At 37.3% G+C, this 22,124-nt stretch overlaps 1 protein-coding gene across 1 annotated transcript in view; it reads right to left on the bottom strand.

Moving 5' to 3' along the window:
- Window positions 1–1,710: 1,710 nt before the first annotated feature.
- LOC135143863 (uncharacterized) overlaps window positions 1,711–22,124 on the bottom strand; it is a 418,109-nt gene continuing 397,695 nt past the window's right edge. Inside the window, exon 2 of the mRNA XM_064075798.1 lies at window positions 1,711–2,230. Coding sequence (XP_063931868.1) covers window positions 1,751–2,230 — 480 coding nt within the window. The 3' untranslated portion in view covers window positions 1,711–1,750. The remainder of the gene's footprint in view (window positions 2,231–22,124) is intronic.

Raw genomic sequence — 22,124 nt, forward strand, 5'->3', positions numbered from 1 at the left:
ATGTTTAAGAGTTTTGCGTACTTTCGTAGATCAAAGTCCGTGAGTGCTTTTTTGGGTAGCCTTATTGGAAGTTTTTTCAAAACTTTTTGAGAAAAAGTCCATAACCTTTGAGATGTTTCATCAAGTATAAACCATCGCCCTGTTTACCTATAGCTATAGCTTCCATTTGTTTGTTATGTCGTTCAGATTCTTCCAACGCTTTTTTCGCCGCTTTAGCATCGTTAATCGCTTTAACTATACCTGCGGCCCCTCCTGAGATAGCACCTATAGCCGATAAACCAGCAAATATTGCAGGTAAAATTGGTAGTATACCACCTACTTTAGGCAGTGGTAATATTCGTGGTATTCGAATGCGTTTTTTACCACCAGCTTTTTTCACCGCTACACGGGCTGTTTTTAATAAGGTCGACACATCATCAACGTCATTAATTTGTTTCTTCAATTTTTTTAACACAGCTTTTTGAAGAGTTTCGAGTTCTTTCTTTATAGTTGCAAACTCATCCCTAACTTTCTTTTAACTTTCATTGCATTCGTTACGAACCACAAGCACTTGCTTTTTCTCCTAACGAAGCGTCTGATACTTTGACACATGCCCAAGCCTTGTTTTCTAAAATTTCGTCTGCTTTATGTCTTTCTTTCAGATCTTTAGTTCGTAAATATGCGATATCGTGCTCTTTACCACTTCTGTCTAGCTATTCCAGGGTCGCCGCGTTCAAGCCTCTTCGCAAGCTTGCGACGAAATTCCAGATGATGGGACGGACGGTCGCCGATAACGTATTGGGTGGCGGCGTACTTCGGTGCCATGCTTTGGGTCGACTAGTATCGCTGATATCAGAAACACGTCTGGTCGACCAAGCTTATGCGACTACCTTCACGCCGCCGGGGGTGGCGCCTTCGGTCAGGAGCGGCGGCCGCTCGGGCGCAAGCTCCCTCTCCGGGAGAGGGAGCGCCGGGGTGCTCTAAAGCCGGAGACACCGAATGCAGATGATGAGCCGCCGCGAAAACTCGAGAATAAGAAATAAAACGGCGAAGATATTTTATAACAAAATAGGGTTTATTCCCTGCCAGCAGCTACACGGTCTAAAATAATAAAACTTACGGCTAAACAACTTAAATATCTAACAAAACGGTTTTACAAACAAAAAGAATTAAATGTCCGGCACGTTCGTTCCTCCTAGGCGGCGACTTCCTTCAGGCCGGGCTCTGGGGGCGGCGACCTTGAACCTAGAAATCGCCCGAAGACGGCACGGCGACCCGGGAGGGGAGCGCGGTGACGGTAACGACGCGTGCACGACGGTGTCGACTTTCGACGGTGACAAAAAAAACGTGGTGACGGTGACACGGTTTTTCGCTCGGGGGCGGCGATTCCAAAACCGGTACAAAACAGGCAGACGACCCAAAAAGGTACTTACGGTGGTCGGGGGGGTCGAACTGCTCACTTTGTCACACTTCTCACTTTCAGGAAAAATTCCCACAATCGCCACAGCACTTCTTCACGGCCGAAGACGTCAGGCAAGAATCCCCTTCCCCCGCCGCGGCGGCGCGGCGATCGCCAATTTACCCCTGGCCCTCGCGGTACGCGTCACGGTTTCTGGTCCGCGAAAATTCGCTTCGTTACATTCCCCCCTTTCGTCGGTAAAAAAAAGGAGTGCAACTTCTTTTTTTTTCTTTTTATTGATTACCTACCCCCACTAAAGCACCCTACAGAAAAGAAAAAATTAAATACACAGACTTCGGCTTCGGCGACTGTTCACATGCGGCTTCCGGTTGGTCCTCGCACGGCATTGGTCCTCCTAGACGGGCTCACGCGGGGTGACGGCAGGGGGGAATCCCTAGAGATGGAGCGCCGGACTTCGCCAGAGGACGGTCGACGGGGGCAGCTTCTGCGGGGTCGCTCCGGTAGGCCGCACTGGCAGGCGGCGGACGTGGTGCCCACGAGGCCGCATCGCGAACAAAATTTGGGGCCGGCCGGATACGGGCACTGGCCCCGACAGTGGCCCGGTCGTGCGCAATGCCAGCAGACCTCCTGGTCCACTGGCACATACCGAGCCACAGGGTCTCGTCGGGGGGCCTCTCCGTCTGTCTGGACCCTGCGGGAGACTAGCTGGGGAGCTACCCCCATGGGCGGTCCCACCTGGATTCCCCGGGACTTTGGGCGGTGTCCAGCGGCGGCGGGATCCTCTCCCCGGAGCAGCTCAGCTACCAAATCCCGGACGACCGGGTTATCCATCTGAAAACAGACATCACAGTCAATCACAGCGTCGTTTAGAGCGCGTCGGATGCGCGGGTTTCTAGCCGACGGCCCGGGCACGGGTGGCAGCGCGGTAGACACGGCAGGGGTGTTCTGCGACTCAGGGCGATTCCACACTAGCATCCCTCGGGGGATGTCGATGGCGATGGCGTTGGCGCGCAGGAAGTCCATACCAGCGTGCTTTCTGTAAAAAACTTATTAGTGAAGCATATAAAGCATACTTGTATTCTGCTGAGAACTCATTATCTAATGATCCTAAAAAATTATGGAGTTTTATAAATAATAAAAAAGGATCGACACGTATTCCAGGCTTACTATATCATGATAACATCGAGATTTCTGATCCTCTTGAAATAGTTAATGCTTTCGGCCATTATTTTAATAGTGTTTTTATTCCTCCGTCTCCTCTTGCTGCTGACAGCATCTCTGTACATTGCAACCCCGGATCGTCGATAATCTCTGTAGATCATATTTCCATATCTGATGTAGTAGCACTCTTGCAACAATCCAAAAACTCGTTAACATCGGGAATTGACAATGTTCCTAGTTTTATACTTAGAGACTGCGCTCATGTCCTTGCTGATCCTCTTCATACTATTTTTACTTTAATTTTGCAATGCTCAGAGTTTCCTGGTATTTGGAAAAAAGTCATGATTTGTCCAATTATCAAAAAAGGAAAAGCTAACCAAATTTCGAATTACAGACCTATATCCTTGCTTTGCAATTCTGTGAAAACTTTTGAATCAATTTTATATAAATACATCTATAGTTTAATTAAACATTTAATATCTCCTTACCAGCATGGATTTATGTTAAACCGTTCAACTGTCTCCAACTTAACAGTATTTTCACAGTTCGTCTCAGAAACGCTCGATGCCAAAGGACAAGTTGATTGTATACATATATCGACTTTTCCAAGGCATTTGATCAAATCGATCACCATATACTATTACAAAAGCTTCGTATTCTAGGTTTTTCTGATTCGTTACTAAAATTATTTTTGTCTTACCTCTCTAATCGTGAATTTAGGGTCAGATATCGTAACTTCACGTCCTCTGCTTTTTCTCCCACATCTGGGATACCCCAAGGGTCTAACCTGGGGCCGTTGATTTTTCTTTTATTTATTAATTACCTTGCAGATGTGGTATTGTGTGACAAATTAATGTTTGCCGATGATTTTAAACTTTATTCGAAAATTGAGTCTTTACATGATTGTGCATTGCTTCAACGAAATATTGAAAATATTGTGCAGTGGTGTCTGGAAAATCGTCTGTCTCTGAATAACAGCAAATGTAATGTAGTATCTTATTCAAGAAAACACATAAAAATTATTTACGAGTATAACATTAATGGTTCCACTATTGAGAGATGTCACACAGTCAAAGATTTAGGTATAATATTTGATAGTAAACTCACCTTCGTGCAACACATTCATGCGTCTATTGCTGCTGCACTTAGAACCTATGGCTTTATATATAGGAACTGCAGCAATTTTTGTAATATTAGAACACTTAAAATATTGTTTTGTTCCTTGATTAGGTCGAAGTTGGAGTATGGTACTTCAGTTTGGTATCCGATTTATGAAATACATTGCCGTCATTTAGAATCTGTTCAAAGACGATTCCTCAAATTTTTAGTATATTTGGAGGATGGTGTTTATCCCCCTCAAGGTTATGAACACTCCCTTTTACTTTCTCGTTTTAATTTTTTGTCTTTGGCTGTACGACGAAAAATGATAGCGGTCAGATTTTTATATAATTTGTTTCACAATAAAGTAGACTGCATTGATATTCTAAGTAGATTTAATATACTTGTACCTAGACTTAATTCTCGTCAACAAGTTCTGTTTTATATTGATTCTAGCCGTACAAACGTCTCAGTTCGCTCTCCAGTGTCGGTTATGTGTAATTTATTCAACAAAATTGCACATTTATGTGATATTAATTTTGATTCTAGTTTTAGTATTTGTAATTGCATTGTAAATTTGGGTTAATGTTTAATTAGCTGTAGATACTTTTGTTTTTTCAGTATTTATACTTTTTTAGTTACTGTCATGAATTAGTTTAGTTAGTTTGATATTATTCGTGTAATTGGGTGTTACCTGTAGGAATAAATATTATTATTATTAATTTACGAATTTCATGTAGGTGATATATACGAATATATTAAGAAAGATTCTCATCGGTTTGATACTTCAGACTATGATTTGTATAATATTTATGGTATAGAACAAAAAAATAAAAAAGTGCCAGGTTTGATGAAAGATGAAAATAACGGTAAGATTATGTTAGAATTTGTGGGTCTCAGATCGAAAATGTATGCATATAGAGTTGCAAAGGATGATTTTAATAAAAAAGTAGTTAAGAAATCCAAAGGTAGTACGAAAGCTTCACTTAAAACAATAACATTCGAAAATTATAAAGAATGCTTATTTAATAGCCGAAATTACGAAAAGTCCCAAAATCTCATCAAATCAAAACATCATATTGTTTACACAATAAAACAGGAGAAAATAGTTCTCAGCCATAATGATGATAAGAGAATTGTTACACGATTTGCAACGGATGCGCGACCTTGGGGATATCATATTTCGCCACCAGAAATTTCTGGTGGCGAAATATGAAGAGTGGGGAATTATAATATAAAAGCAGTTTAAGTTAGCTGATGATTTATTCGATGTTGGTGATTTCACATTACTACAATGTCTGACTTGAGACAATTTGTTGATTTGCAAGCATTTTGTGCATCCGAAAAGGTGTATAAAATTTATCTTCGCGCCGCTGCGAATGATAGGACAAAATTAAATTTGTTCCTTTACATTATTGAAAAAGCAGAATTTATTGTACCGGATGAAGTGTTTAAATGGATTGCTGAACATGAAGTTGGTTTTTTACTCTTGACATATGTGTACTCCTACAAAAGAAACAATCTGTTGACAGCTATATTGATGCATTTCTACATATATGTGAAAGAGACAACATTGAAAATTTAAATTCTGCCACCAACTACCTTGATAATTCACTAGTTTATAAATCTTTTATTTATAAATTATTAAGTGATCATCGCTGGCAGAATCTGGGGGATATCTTCTATCCTGTTGAAAATATCCGGAAAAATTACCTACGGATTCAGCAATGTGTTGACGAATTTATGTGTCGAGCTGCATATTTGGCAAATCACAAAGCACTCACTACATTCTTTGAGGCTCTAACGATAATCAATTACGATTCCTTCACATTTAAACCCTCTGAAAATCAGGAGCACAAAAGAATTTTCACCTGGCTCAAAAAGAACATTGTCAAAGGCGAAGCTAATCCTGAATTACCATTAGGATGGACCGAAGGACCAGATGCGGCAAGATGGCCCTCAATTAAATTAGATGATTATAAGAAAACTTTAGATGTAATTTTTGGTTGTCATAAATAAAATACACAAAAATGGTTGTATATGTAGGTTTATTTACCCCTCAAACATAATACATTAATTTTAAATACAGTAACATTTTAAATTATTCACAACACTCTGACGACATCTTGTGCAGGAATGTATTTTACCATTCGGTCATGAAGAATAAGACAATAGGCTGTGGTGTCTGCTGGAATACCTGAGGTCGTTTCAAACCACAAAGTAATTGTAACGGGGCCTCTCTTCAAAGCTTCCGTTTGTTTAGAACAGTCGATTACTACTATGGGTGTCTTTTCTTTAAATTCATCCTTATCGAATAATGGCTCGCTAGTTTTGGATAAGAACGATGTCTGGAACTCTTTAAACATATCATAGAGAATTGCATAACGATTATTTGTGAAATCAACATTCAGGTTGTCGTAGGGATACATGGTATCGTTAAGATACAATTTTACATCTCTCAGATTACAATGATCAAATTGACTGTAGTTTTTCTTCAATTGATTTTTTCTTCCCTGTTGCAATGCAAAAAGTATGTACTGAGGTTTTTCTAAGGAAGTTTTAATAGTCCAAGTATTAGTTATCGATTGAACTGGTGGCGCAAATTCATGTAATTCTTTACTTCCAAACATAATATCCAATTCCCTGTTGCTCCTTACAATATCGATCAAGGCGATCCTTTCGGCATCGGACACGGACAAGTGATGCATTTTCCAGCATATTTTACTAAGTTCTACTTTAATTTTGTATTTATTATTTGAAGAAATTAAAGCATTTACATCGGTATTAGAACGAACTAAAACAAGCTCTTGTCTTACATTCAAAATAGCCTTTTTGAAATCTTCGCAAAAGCCAAAAATCATTTTTAAAGGAATCGAAACTTCAAAAGTTCCATTTTCTTTAATTATATTCGAATCTTTTTTAGGAAACCATCCAGCATTCTCTAGAGCTACGCTTTCTTTACTGTTATACGTTACATATCCTTTCATGGTGGACGCTAACCCTGGGTTTCTATAACTATCCACAACGACTCCAGCAATTTCATATCTTATTTGATTAAACAACAAAAGAACGCCATTATTTACAAATTTGATTTCTGGTTTCTGTACAATTTCGTCCATTTCATTTTTCACAATAATCTTACCCTCTATATGCAATGTACTCAAATGAGGAAAAGTGTATAAATCTTGATGTTCAATAGGAATTCTTATTATTATTATTATTATTATTATTATTATTATTAAGTAGTAAGTTGACCAACAGGTCAAAGCCCAATTACAGGTCAACTATAATACGCCTTAACATGAAGAAAGGAAGAAATACTGCAGCTATAATTACTGGAGTTCTGTGATAAGAGTTCAGCATGCCAAGGCGATATCAAAACTGAAACTAATACTAGACAAAGTTATCTAAAGATATCAAAGACATACGGATCTAAGTTATACTGGTGACACATTTCATAGACTGAAGAGTGTTTTTCGATATTTAGACGAGGAGTTGGAAGATAAAAACATTGATTAGATCGAGATGACATTCTAGGTACCAAGATGAATATCTTACCAAGAAGATCAGTGCAATCAACGTGAAAATTTATCACATTACGAAGAAATTTTAACGAGGCGATACACCGTCTAGTACTTAAGGCTTCTACTTTAAATCGTTCTAACAAGACAGAGTGAGGAATACCTCTGACTGGATAAACACCATCCTCCTTAAATGCTGTGTATTTTAAAAAACGTCGTTGTATGTTTTCCAGATGGTTAATACGATTTTGTGTGAAAGGAGCCCAAACAATACATGCATACTCGAGCTTTGAGCGAACGTAAGCAATCTTCTTATTTCATCATCATAGTTATATGAACTGTTAGAATAAGGCAAGTGTGTATGTCTTTCTCCATAATAAATTGAATGATCATATGCAGCTTTTTCGTTTACGTTTAATATTTCAAAATTCATTGCTGTCTTTTATACTGGATAAAAATATTATTTCAAGACCGTTAATCCTAGAGATTCAAGAAATCTACGATTCCCTAAAGTTAAACGTTTAATCCTTGTAGAAGGACTGACTGATTTTCTTTTCATCGTCCTATTTACATATACCGAATTTCGGTTTTTTAGATTTTCTCTCTCGCACTCATTAAGGTGCACTTTATTTGGAAGCGAATCCTTCATAAAAACTCCTCTGAAGCGAGGAATTTTCAAACGCTTTACATATTTGCAAATGTCGATGTTGGTGAGAGCATGTTTTGGAAGATTTATCGGGAGTTCTCTTGAAATTTTGATGGGGCTAAAAAAAGACCATATCCTCTTTTATATGGTTTCAAATATAATCCACTCCCTGACTTTCCTACAGCTATCGACTCCATTTTCTGATTGTGTCTCTGGTTTTCTTTCAACTGTTCTCTAGCTGATTTAGCATCGTTAACAGCTTTTGCAACGGCTGCTGCACCACCACCTAAAGATCCCAGAGCGCCTAAAGCGGCAAATATTGGTAGTAGAGGTAAAAATCCACCACTTTTCGGTATGGGTATTATACGTCTGTGACGAAGAGGTCTCACTCTCTTTTTTCATTTTTGATGATTTTACTGCTCTCATGGCCACTTTTACAGCATCGTTCATATTCTTAAATTTCTTATTTTTTAAAGCAAGCCTGGCGGATTTTCTTAAAACTTTAAAATTCAACGCCTTTCCACGTCTAATAGTTTTTCTTTTGATTCGACAACCCATACCAAGTTTTATTTTAGCTTTCATAGCAGCCGCAACACCTAAAGCAGCAGCTTGCTATATCGTGAAATTTGCAAGCTTCGTCTAATTGATTTCGACCTTTATCTCCTCTTGCTAATCGTTTTTCTAATTTAGTTCCTGGTCCACAAAAGTTATAACCCGGAATATGAAGTTCAAACGGTAATTTATTAATAACCGAATTTACGATCCCACGTCCACAATATGTTTTTCTGTAGGTCTCACTACGACGACTGTTCCTTGTTCGCTTCGTAATCTTCATTTATACTCAAACTTTCGTATCAGCTAAAATACTAACGGAATCGTAGAAATATTTAGTACTTATATCCCTCCACATGTCGGTTTTTTAATTAGATGTCGAAATGCGTTCGATCCCTCAAAACCTTAAATTGCCGATAAGCAATAACGATATCAAAATTAACAGTGAGAATAAAAGACACGGAGATCTTTTACCATCGACAGTAAGATGTATTATTGTCGGACCGTCTAATTGCGGAAAAACTAATGTTATGATAGGTTTAATCGAACATCCAAATGGTTTAAGATTTGAAAATGTCTACGTGTATTCTAAATCTCTTTTCCAACCAAAATATCAATATTTGGAAAATCTTCTAAAACCTATTAAAGGTATAAATTTTTATAGTTTTAGCAATTTCGACAATAACAACATACCACCAGCGCACAAAGCTAAAACTAATTCTGTCTTCATTTTTGACGACGTGGCATGTGACAAGCAAAATTTAATGAAAGAATATTTTAGCATGGGACGACACAGAAATATAGATTGTTTTTATTTATGTCAAACATACACATGTGTTCCTAAACATCTAATAAGAGACAACGCAAATTTTATTATTTTATTTAAGCAAGATAATTTAAACTTGCGTCATATTTATGATCATATCGGTACTGATATCACATTTGATAAATTTAAAGAAATGTGTTCATTTTGCTGGCAAAATAGTTATGAATTTTCAATAGTCGATAAAGAGAACGAAATTCGTAGTGGTAGGTTTAGAAAAGGATTTGATAATTTCATTGACCCATTTTCATAATTTCAGTCTATAAAAGTATCTTAAACAGTCAACATGCCAATTCCTGTAAAATATAAATTTAACGATCCTGATGGTCGTTACGAATAAAAATTAACAATTTTTTATTCTATTTTATTAAATGATGGTTACAAGACTTGAACTATTCTAAGTTCGAATATAATCAAATAACGTTAGACTTTTCTAAGTCCGGACAAAATATAAAGGTAAAATATTTTATGATAAGACGGGAACGGCGTTACGGTACGATTTGAGACTTTTGACTGCAGATCACGACTCGAATGAATGTTCTTAAATGTTGAATACTTGAATGTCGAATACTTGAATGTCGAATACTTGAATAGATGTTCTGCTCGTTCTTCTCCCTTATATACTGCGGTTAGACCTCCTTTGGCGAAGATAAGCTGCATATGGGCTGATGTAAGAGCTTGCATCAGAACTACAGGTCAACCAAGGGTCGAGGGTTGATAACGAGTACGAAACAAAGAAAGTTCGTTGCTCTAAGACGAATGTACGTTGCATCTACAGGGCTTTCATAAATGATTCTAAGGGCGTAGTTGGCCATGGATTTCAAAAATGCCGCTTTGCTGAAATTGTCTCATTTGACAGTTCTCACTTGTCATTGTGCTTGTCATTTGTAACCTGTCACTTAAAATCATCGCTTTTATTGTTCTACCACTTTCCAAGTGTGATTTACAATAATTCTCGTTGATCCAAGTTTAAAACAACAAAATAGCCTTTCTCAAGGCTCTTGGTGCTTGCGTGCGAAAACTTTGTGCTCGAAGCGAAGACCGTGAAAATGGTTTATTCGGTTGAGCAAAACACTTTCATCGTTGTCTTATTATCGCAATGGGACATTCGTAGACGGAGCGTGGCTGTATTCTGTAGCCGCTTGTAAGCAAGAATATCTGGCCAATTACCCTGATTTGGAAATTCAAGAAACATCATTAGAGGCTCACATTAGAGATGTCATCAACAGATTTGTTCGCACTGGCAATGTCAACAAAGGGAAATCTTCTGGGAGACCTGCAGTATCTGAGGAAGTTGTTGATGATTTGAGAGAAAGACTCGAGCAGAATCCCCAAACATCTTTGACAAGATTATCACAACAGTCAGGAGTTCCCGTAACCACATGTCACAAAGTAGTGAAAAAACGATTGCATATGCATCCTTACAAAATAACTACTGTGCAACAACTTTTACCAATAGATCCTCCACGCCGCGTAGAATATTGCAATTGGTTTCAGTTTCAGAATACTTTTCATGATGACGGGTTACTGGACCTTACATTTTTTAGTGATGAAGCATGGTTTCATTTATCTGGCTATGTCAATTCGCAAAATTTTAGAATTTGGTCGGCGGAAAATCCACATGTTTTTGTAGAGACGCCTCTTCATCCTTTAAAAATTGGAGTATGGTTGGCAGTTTCTCGTAGACGAATATATGGACCTATTTTCTTTCATGATACTATGACTGGAGAGAGGTATAGGCAACAGATTTTGGAACCATTTATTCAACAACTTGATGACGAAGAGCTGCAGTTAGGGTACTTTCAACAGGACGGCGCGACTGCACACACTGCACGTGCTACATTGGAATATTTACAACATTATGACGATCGTGTAATAAGTTTAGGAGTGCAGCATGCATTTCCACCACGTTCCCCAGATCTTACGCCATTGGACTTTTCAATATTTGGATATTTGAAAGACAAAGTGTTTCATCGGCAAATGAATAACTTGGCAGAGTTGCAACATGAAATTGAACGATGGGTTCAAAGCATTGATGGAAGGATGTTACAGAACATTTTTGAAAGTAAGAAAAAGAGAGTGAATATGTGCCTTGAACTAAATGGTGAACATTTTCAACATTTACTGTGATGTTTAACCACAATAAATTTGTTTGTTTATTCCATTATGAATTATTTTTATTTTTAACAACAAATTGACTATCAAGAATGTTGGAGTTCCGCGCATGAGGGTAACAAATTACGCCCGCGTAATTTCAAATGTTCAAATTCTATGTGGGTGACCTAATTTTGCATTGAAACGAATCTGTACACAAAAAAACAACAAAAATCAAAAACTAGTCTTTAAAATTAGCAACGAAAGTATATTTTGAAGCTTGATACTTAAAATGAAATCACACTACGTTCTAAAACCTATTTATTATGTACAATAAAATTTTTGATAGAACTGAATGAAATCTCAAACCGTAAAAACTCTGATTATCCGTGTCCGTTCACCCATCTGGTGGTCCTTGATTTTATATGACTCTACGATGAGGGTTTAGAAGCTACCCAGCAGTCAAAGTTATATTTGGATTTTTATCTTTTACGTTTATACATTTTCGTTGAATATGTACTTTTGTGGCGGGAAGTGAAATATTAATTTTGTAATATACTATTGTTTTGTGGCTAATTAAAGAATTTCGTGTAATTTTTATGAAAAGGACAATGGACAGATAAAGTTCTATTATTTTATTAAGTAAAAACAAGCACTAGACATGACAAAACATATTTCAGTATGAGCATCCAAAAGTTTGAAGTGTTAACAAAATGTGCTTATTGTGTGAAATAATTTCAAGTACAAATCGACATCTAAGATATTTTCACGGCGACAATTTCAAAAATATTAAAAACTAGCAGAATAATTTGTCCGCTATGCTTTGAAAACTTTCAGCGTTTTCACTTATTAACGAATCATTTCAACATCATTTATAACATTGAGTTGGAAGTAAAGGATCTACAATTTAAGAAAACGGAAGATTTTTTTTACACGAAAAGCAGATTTAGAGTTAAAAACTAATTCTTTTATATGACGAATTATTATTTTCTACTATGAATGTCAGAAGTAATCTAGCAAATTCTGTTAGTAAATGTAATATACGAGCTCCTAAAATTAGTGGCAGTATCAAAATGCAAGGAGTCTGTCCTTCACGAATTACAGCTCACTTTGATCATTCTTCCTCAGTGGTACTTGTTCAGTTTATTGCTATTCATGTTGTTCATCACAATGATCTTCGCTGTCAACCCCTGACTACAAAAGAAACGACATATCTAGTTGAACAAATTCGCACTGGTCTAACACACGAAAAAATAATTGAAACTGTTAAAAATCTAGAACTCAGTTCATGTACCAGATTTAATCTTCTGACTATGAAAGACATTCCCCACATTGCAGAAAAAATAATATATCTGGTAAATGAAGTAAGGAAAATCTTGTTGTGCATCAGAACATGAAAAATTGCACAAAAATGACTGCATTAGCTTCCATGTACAGTGGGCTGGAGTATATGTTAAAAATATATGGCGCCAAAATCATTTGTGTAGATGGCACACATGGGACAAACCTCAATGACATTGAATTGACCACAAGTCCATGTGTTAGATGATAAAAATATTGATTATCCAGTAACATTTATTCTGTCCAACTGAAAGGACACCAACATATAAGAGGTTCTGGTTGGTGAAATAAAATCATTAATATCGGTTTTGGTACCCAATTATTTCATGACAGATGATAGTTACAGCTACATATTGGAATGCCTGGAACAATAAATCAGATTCTTACAAAATTAGATTATGTATTAAAAGAAACAGATGAAAATAAATTTATAAGACTGAAGCAAGAGCTGATTAAATTTTTGGTAAAAAGTAAATTTGTGAATTATTTAATTCACTTACTACTTTCAAAATAAAGAGCGCATGAAGTCATGGGCCCAGTGTTATCAAAAGAACGCAGGCATTAACACCAACATGCACGCCAAATCTTTGCACAGATCTTTGAAATACAAATATTTTGGTGGTAAACCAATAGAGGGCTGGAAACATATTTAGACACCAAGGCCAACTAGATTCATATCGCTTAGCGCTGTATAAGGCCTCGTCACTCCACTGAAAATTGGGTTCCAGGATAGCAAGCCATGGAATCCCGAAAGTGGTGTCATCTATTCTCAAATTACGATACTGTATTTGAAATGAAAACAAGAATCACGTTCGTGAAGATCATTATAATTATTTGTGATAATTACTATCACCAGTTCCACGCTGTCACAATTGTCATATCGAATCAATCTTTTGCTACTTTTTTGTGTTTTGGGTTTCTTGGTCGTTTGTTCTCGTTCTGTATTTATATTGTTATTGTTAAGGTTCTCGTTTTTTCATTAGTTTACTGTTCTGCGTTGTTAATATTGTAGTTTGCAATGGGCAAACGCTGCGCCCTTTGTGGTAATAAGATTTCCCCTTTTTTCGAAATACCGCAAGATAGAATAGTTAGAACGAAATGGTTAGAATTTTTTAACACGCATTATGGTACGTATCATAGGCAGGGTTAAACTTCTGATGTAAATTTCACTTCTGATTTCTAGAGCCATTTAAAATCACAGATTACACGCTGATATGCAAGGATCATTTTGAAGAACACTGCATTAAAAAAGTTCTTCGAGGATATCGTCTAGAAAACGGATCCATACCGACTATATTTGTAAGTATACTAAAGCTATTATCATGTACATTTACTCTAACCACAGTAGACTTTAACTTTAAGCCTATTCTGTTGATTTTTGAATGTAGGCCTATCCTAGTTCTTTTCATTTATTTCATTTTATATCAGTTTGTGCAATCATTTCTATAATAAAATAAATTTAATAAAAAAATGTTGTTGAAGGATAATGGTTCCACCTCTCAAATACCCTGTCCTGCACCTGATTTCAACCCAGATCTAGTAGAAAACTGTGCACTACAGCATACTGTAGCAACAGAATCTGCTGGAGATACCGAAATTGCAACTCTATTGGAAAAATGTAAATCTTTGGCTTTAGATTTAAAACGAGAAAAACGATCACACGCTCGGTGTATTCAAAAACTCGAAACAATACAAAATAAAATAAAAAAACATTCAAAGACCCTTGAAGCAATTGAACAAATTGATACTGATGCCGAGAATTTAGACGAAAAAGCTATTTTTCTTTTGGACCTTGTTCATAATTATAAAAAGAAATCACCCCGATGGTCTGAAATATCTATTCGTATGTGCACAGTGTGGAGGTACTCTTCTGCCAAAGGCTATGACTTCTGTCACAAAAATTTGGTCAAATTACCATCTAATTCTACAATTATTAGGCATCTTGGTATTTTGAATGGAACAAACAATTTAATAAAAGAACGCTTGTATGCAGAACTACAAAATTTAAAGCACCCTGCACAAAGATTGTGTTCCTTGATTATTGACGACATGTCAATAAAAGAAAAGATGATTTATAGTAGAGCAGAAGACCACATTTATGGACTGGATAGTAATTCAAATTCTATCGGTAGTCAACCAAAAATTGCAAACAAAATGGCATGTTTTGTAATTAATGGCTTATCAGCACGATTTGTTATTCCAGCTGGGTATTTTTTTCATTCCACATTACAAGCTGCAGATTTCCATTCATTAACTTTGCAAGTTCTCAAACTTCTGACAGACTGTGGATTTCTAGTTTTACGCATTGTTACGGACAATCATCCCTCTAATGTAGGACTGTTCAGAAATTTATCTGGAGGAACACTCAGAAATTACATTGTTCATCCATTTCTTCCACCAATGCCTTTATTTCTTTCTTTTGATTTTTGTCATGCGATAAAGAATGCAAGAAACCTTTTTTTGCACCATAATATGAACTCCTCAGCTGGCATCATTTCTTCGTCCTATTTGAAATCCTTATATGGCCTACAAAAGGAATGGCCTGTGAAACCTGTCAGATACCTCACCAAAAAACACCTATTTCCAACAAATCTGGAGAAGATGAATGTGTTGCGAGCTGTACAGGTTTTTTCACCGCCAGTTACTTCAGCACTTAAATTATTAAAAGAAGATGGATATGATAATTTTATTGATGCTGACGGGACTATCTTATACATGGAAAACATGTATCATTTCTTTCAAGTGCACAATGTTTCAACTTGCAGGCACTATATTCATGCCCTCGATAGCACTGTTGCACCATATGTGAACGTTTCCGACGAACGCCTTCACTGGTTGAATGTGACTTTCCAACATTATGTCAAGGATATTCAGTCTACTTCAAGCAGGACTGGTTATTCAGGCTTAAGCGACGAAACGGCACATGCTTTGTGTTTCACAGCAAAAAGTACATTTTTGTGCATTCAGTTTCTTCTTAAACAATCTGGATTTTATTATGTATTAACTAGATCATTTAGCTCGGACGCAGTTGAAGCAACATTTTCCCATATTCGCCTAAAAGGAGGCTCAAATGACACCACTGATGCTCGTGCTGCAGAATATGCTTTACGGCAAATTCTACGAAGTGGCATTTTAAAATCATCTTCATTTGCTAACACCGCAAGTACTGTTAGTCATGTATCTCTGAATCAACTGTCTCATCAGAGAAATCAAACAGCAGAGGACCAACTTGAAGAACTACTTCTGCCTGCAGATTTACGTTACAAAATTGATAGTTTAAAACGGAATCAAGTGCCTGAAAGTAACCTCTACTCTGCATCCATAGCTTTCTTAGCTGGATATGTAATTCTTAAGCTGCAACAAAAAATTCCATGTGATAATTGTATTGCACCATTAGTATCAAGTACAATACCTGGACCTCTGCTAAAATTAATAACCCTTCAAGACCATGGTGGCTTAATATACCCAAGTGAACTATTTGTGGGACTTGTAAAGCAAATAGCCGATGTCATCCAAGAAATTTTACCACACTTAAGTTTTAACAAAACATGTGGCCACCTGATTAAGCTCTTACAACCAAAATTACTAAAAAATCCATTACTACCTTGCGTTGAACACCAACAAGAGCTCAGCGTGATCATTATACTAACAGTAGCAAAACCGGTGTTGTCGAATATATGTCTAGAAAAAACAGATTCTTTAAAAAGGAAAATAATAGACAACAAACCCCAAAGCAGGAAAGTATTGAAGCTTTAATAAATGGTTTATTCTTATTATGGTATTATTCCTTGCTTGTTTTGAGTTTCTATTTAACACTGACATCAACCACTTTTGGCAGTGACACTTGGTCACATCACAGTGACAGTGACACTTGGTGTTTGGTGGCATATCAAAGTTGTTTAAAATCCCACAAGGTGGCTCCACTTTCGGTACGTTTGATAGGAACTTTAAAAAGCGCGAGTGACGAGGCCTTATACAGCGTTTAAGCAGTATGAATCTAGTTGGCCTTGTTAGACACTTTAAAGAAACTACTGAAGGATACATCTTGGTCAAGAATTTCATCTACTTTATGACTTACAGCTATTCACCATGACCTTTTGGTCAGTAAGTCCCATAAACTTGCCACCCAGATAAGTTTTGATAATGTAGCTAAAGAATCTGCTGTAAAACATTTAATGCACTCACAAACCAAAACTAACTTTCATGAAGTAGAACTGATGGATAGGAAATGTAGTTATCAGACATTAAAATGCGTTGTTTGTCAAATTTGTATACACCATTAAAGATACTCTTGCTCCGAGTTCTTAATCAAAAATCATCTTTCTAAGCACATGCATCTGGTGTCCATGTATATAAAGGCATATTTAACCACCAAAGGCCCTTGGTCCCACTGGACATCAATGCGCTTTCAACTTCTGAAAAACAGTTTGAAAATGAACTACATTTGCGCTTATCTAACTCCGTAACATCGCGCAGAACACGCGCTTCTCGATTTCGCACAAACTGTTTGTGCAAAGCTCTTCTACAGCATCTTTTGATCACGTTCCTCATCTTCAAATGTTATGCAAATACTTCCTTTTGCCACAAAAATTTGTTAAATTTCGCATTCGTGCATTCTTTAATTGCAGCATTGCAGCCGTTGCTAACATAACCTAACTTTTTATGGTCACCAACGCGTGCTAACTTTTTGAAAGGACACACGGGCGCTTCGCCTCCTGCACTTCATTACAAATATACTCCTAAACGTGGAACTTCTTTTTCCGTGGATGATTTAGTTATTGGAATTTGTGCGTGTGTATATCAACAGCCAACCAAAAATTTCACTTGTTATCGCCAGTATCGCCTTGTTATGTTAGTCACATGTGTATTGACGCATGCGTTTTCGATATTTAATCATGAAGCATTTAGGCAACCAGTTATACAGATGCATGTGGTGCTTGTCGTGCCCAAGGACACATTTAGTATAGTACACATAAAGCGAAAGGCGGCACACATCCATAACCTACTGCGACCCTATAATCATTTATGAAAACCCTGTAGAAGTAGGCCAGTGATAACGAGTGCGTTAGCTAGCCTCAGGGTTAGAGGTCACTTCGGCAGGGTTGATAACTAGAGAGCGGATTTCTGTCGGGCTAGACAAGGCCAAACTCGGTACGGCTCGTACGGGATGGGAATTTATTGCAGTTACCGGCTGCACTTCGTTTATTTGAGATTAGAATAACGCTGCTTCGTTGCACTCTGCTGTTAATTCCAGTTCTCATTTACTTAGCCGTTTGATTAATAAATCGTTAATTGTATTTATGGAATCAAGTGACAATTAAATTCAGTGATTACCTATCACCCGCTACTGAGTCCCGGCGAACCAGCGCGTCCCCACCTATATCGTGACGTAGCCCGACAGAAATCCGCTGTCTATTGATAACATAAGCGAAGAAGGTTCATTGATCTAAGACGAAATGCGGTGCATCGGGAACCAAGTCGAATAAAATGTTAATAATAGAGTCTTCGTACGTAACATAAATGTCCAAAATGTGGAGGTGAAACAGATACCCCTAACTTACCCTGTATACAGGGTGACTTTGAAATAGGGCCGGAAAAAAAATCCATTAAAGCTTACTGTAAATGAGGAAAATTGGCAGATTTCGTTTTTGAAATTGCTGCCTCAATTTCAAGAAAAAAATAAAACAAATTGAGTTCAATTTTCATGGGACGCCAATGATTATAATAATTTTTTTAACTTCCTTAGTAACCTAACGATTTATGCTTTCCGAACGTAAGCTAAGGAAGTTTATCAAGTTACCTACGTTTTTTCCACCTTTAATTTCAAACCGTCAGTTTGACATAAATGAATTAATTTTCATTTTAAAATGGCAATGTACACAAATATTGAACGAACCGATATGGTTCTCATTTATGGTGAAGCACGAGGAAATGCTGAAGAAGCCAGGCGGATTTACATGGAACGTTTTCCCCAGCGGCTTGCTCCTGCTGCCGGGACATTTATAAAAAACGTTCAGCATCTGAGGGACCATGGAACTTTTAAGCCACAAACCCAAGATCGGGGACGTGTTAGGACCAGGCGGATCCTAGACGTGGAACCCCAAATTCTTCACACGGTTGAAGCTGAACCGGGTATTAGCACTAGGAGACTTGCGGTACGTCATGGTATTTCTCAGTTCATAGCGTGGCGAACATTAAAAGAACAGGGCTTACACCCGTACCACGTTCAGAAGGTGCAAGCGCTACAACCTGGTGATCCTGCGCGTCGGCAAGTGTTCTGTCGGTGGTTATTACACAAAGCTGAAGAACAGCCAAATTTTGTAAATAATTTGTTAACAACTGACGAAGCAGGATTTACAAGAGATGGGGTGTTTAACATGCATAATACCCATGTTTGGGCTGATGAAAATCCTCACGCCATTTGGGAACACCGATTTCAACGACAGTTTCACGTCAACGTATGGGCAGGACTTGTAGGTGGTCGTCTAATTGGACCTCACGTTTTACCACCTCGTTTAAATGGAGTTAGGTACTTACATTTTTTGGAAAATGTTCTGGTCGACCTTTTAGACGATATTCCCCTAGACGTAAGACAAAATGTGTGGTTTTTACATGATGGGGCACCCCCCCATAATGCTCGTGAAGTGCGGGATTGGCTTGACCATAATTACAACCAACGTTGGATTGGTCGCGGTGGTCCTGTTTTGTGGCCTGCCCGGTCACCAGATTTAAATCCTTGCGATTTCTATTTGTGGGGCCATTTGAAACAACTAGTTTACGCCATACCGGTCGACAGTGTCGAAGAATTAGTAGATAGAATAGAAAATGCTGCTCAAACTATTCGACAAAACCCCGCCGTTTTATCAAGGGTTCAAGAATCGCTGATTCGACGAGCTAGAGCATGTCTCGATAATAACGGTTTACATTTTGAACAGTTTCTTTAATGTTGTTTTATTTTTATTTTATTTTTTTCCTTTATTAAAAATTTGAGTTCAACTAAAATAACTGTTTACGAAGTTTTATTTCTATGAACTATTAGCAATAATTGCAGCAACAAGTTTTAACAATCAGGTTGCTATGCATATAATTTTTACCTGTAGGTTGTTGGTAAGGTAATTTTGTGCATATCAATGGCGCCGAGTGGGGTCAGGATTTTGGAGTTTTTACCTCTGCAATTAAAATTAATAAAACAAAATGAAAACTTCTTCTACACATTTTCATGAAGCCGTGGTTTTTTTTTCCACCTCTATTTCAAACTCACCCTGTATATTGCTATTATAAAGATCATATAAGAGATCATTATAAAACAAAACATGTGCATCTATATTATTGAAATATGAAAAAAAAAAACTAGAATAAAGTCTTTTTATAGAATGTTTGTGAAATGTTGCATACGTATATAAGCCTTTAATTCAAATAGATTAATTCAGTTTATTTGTATTTTCGAAAGTCTTAGGAGACATGGATTCGAAAATATCAGATGTGCTTGATTTAAAAAAGAAACTGATTAAGAAAAGAAAAGATTTACAAACAAAATTAGAACTAATTAAAGCAACTCAACGAAATGAAGAAAACAAGTATGAACCCCTTACCAAACATTTGGAAACATTAATTGAGAGAAGAAGTGAAAGTGCAATGAAAAGTAATCAAGAGGTAAAAACAAAAAATGCATCGAACATTGAGCACAGTACACCAACAAAGCGAAAGTTGGAAAATACAATTCTATCTCCTGTTCGTGCGAAAAAAACTATCGATAATACACCAATGCAAAAAGAAATTTTCACACCAAGACAAAAAAGAATTGCTACAAAAGTTAATAACCTTGTGAAAAGAATCGATGCAATCAAAAACGAAAAAGAATTCTATGATTGGTTCTCAAGTCAGTGCGCTGTGTGTGAGTGAGCTCCTCTTTGTTCACCTAAAAAGGTGGGTTTACAGAACATTTATTACAATTACTCTTGATAATCATATATTTAAGTATAATAGGCATAGTTAGTTGGTGTCTTCAGTTCATAAACGGCTTGAAAAGGTGCGACAAATCACTTAGATTGTTTTCCAACGAGCGCGTTAAGCCGTGCCGCTTATCGGCGCGACGTTTTTCTTTCTTTTCATTTTTTTTCTTTTTTGCCGTTTCTTGCAATTTCCGATCTTAATTACTACAATTAACTGGTTTAATTACCGATTGCAAATCTTAGTGTTAAACTATCTTTCGAAGGGATACCTGTCAACTGGTCTAGTAATCGGGTATTGAGTAGCTGACGGCTACGAGTGTAAATTTTTTTTAGCACTTTAATTCTTGATACCTGATCATGAATCCGTGTGTTCATTGTGGTGAAGCTAAAACGGGCCTCTCTACTACAAAATGTGATGGTTGTGGTGGTGTGATCCACCATGCTTGCGTTGGGCTATCTGAATCCGACACTGTCAAGACTCGCGCTAAGTCCCGCGCTATTAAAGTGGTATGCCCAAAGTGCAATATTAACCTGACGCAGTGCGCTGGATTGAAGGATTTAATGCAAACCATGATTGATACATTGAAAACAGAATTTCTAAATGCTATCGAACAGCTAAAGACCCAATTTGAGCAAAAGTTAAATGAATCACTGTCGAACAAGTCTAATATCCCTGATGACCTAGATAGTGAAACTATTATTGATGAACTAGCCGACCGTCAGTCAAGAGCGGGTAACATTATAATTTACAATCTGCCTGAATCTGGAAATGGTGCATCGTCCCAAAACGATGATCTAGACGGCGTAAAAACCATTCTGAACGGGCTTGAGATTGCGGACAAGGATAAAATTCATACGTTGCGTCTTGGCCGCCGAGGTGCAAATTCTAGACCGTTAAAGATATTTCTTGGTAGCCGCAGCAATGCCCTTCTGGTCCTGAAGAATAAAACCTACATTTCAGAAAAAAACTCCGGTATAAAGATAACGAATGACGAAACACCCATGCAACGCGAGTACAAAGCTAAACTTCGCGCAGAACTTGAACAACGAAAAACGGCCGGTGAAGAAAATTTAACTATCCGCTATGTCAAAGGTAAACCGAAAATTGTCCCATTGTCACCTCTGTACAAAAAACAAACAAAAAACTAAATTCTAATCTGTTCACCTTCTTTGAGCTTACGGTTTATTACACAAATATAGCATCCCTCTTGGCCAAATTTGACGAGTTTCTCTTGTCAGTTTCCAATTTATCTCCTACGTTTATTCTCATAACGGAGTCATATCTTAATTCTTCTATTCCTGATTCTATAATAAATATCCCTGGTTATTCGGTATATAGGAGTGACCGCACTTACTGCAAAGGTGGTGGAGTTTGCATTTATGTCTTAAACACTTTAAATAAAATCCCAATAGATGTCGATCTTTTGGATGAATATTCTACAATTCACATAGAATCCTTATGGCTAAAAATTACAATCTCTAATATCACACTCCATCTGGCTTCCATATATCGTTCACCTTCAACATCATTTGATAA

Source organism: Zophobas morio, unplaced genomic scaffold (genome assembly GCF_036711695.1).
Source record: "Zophobas morio isolate AGI-343-1 ecotype UQ-CSIRO unplaced genomic scaffold, CSIRO_AGI_Zmor_V1 ptg000076l, whole genome shotgun sequence".
Taxonomy (NCBI): domain Eukaryota; kingdom Metazoa; phylum Arthropoda; class Insecta; order Coleoptera; family Tenebrionidae; genus Zophobas; species Zophobas morio.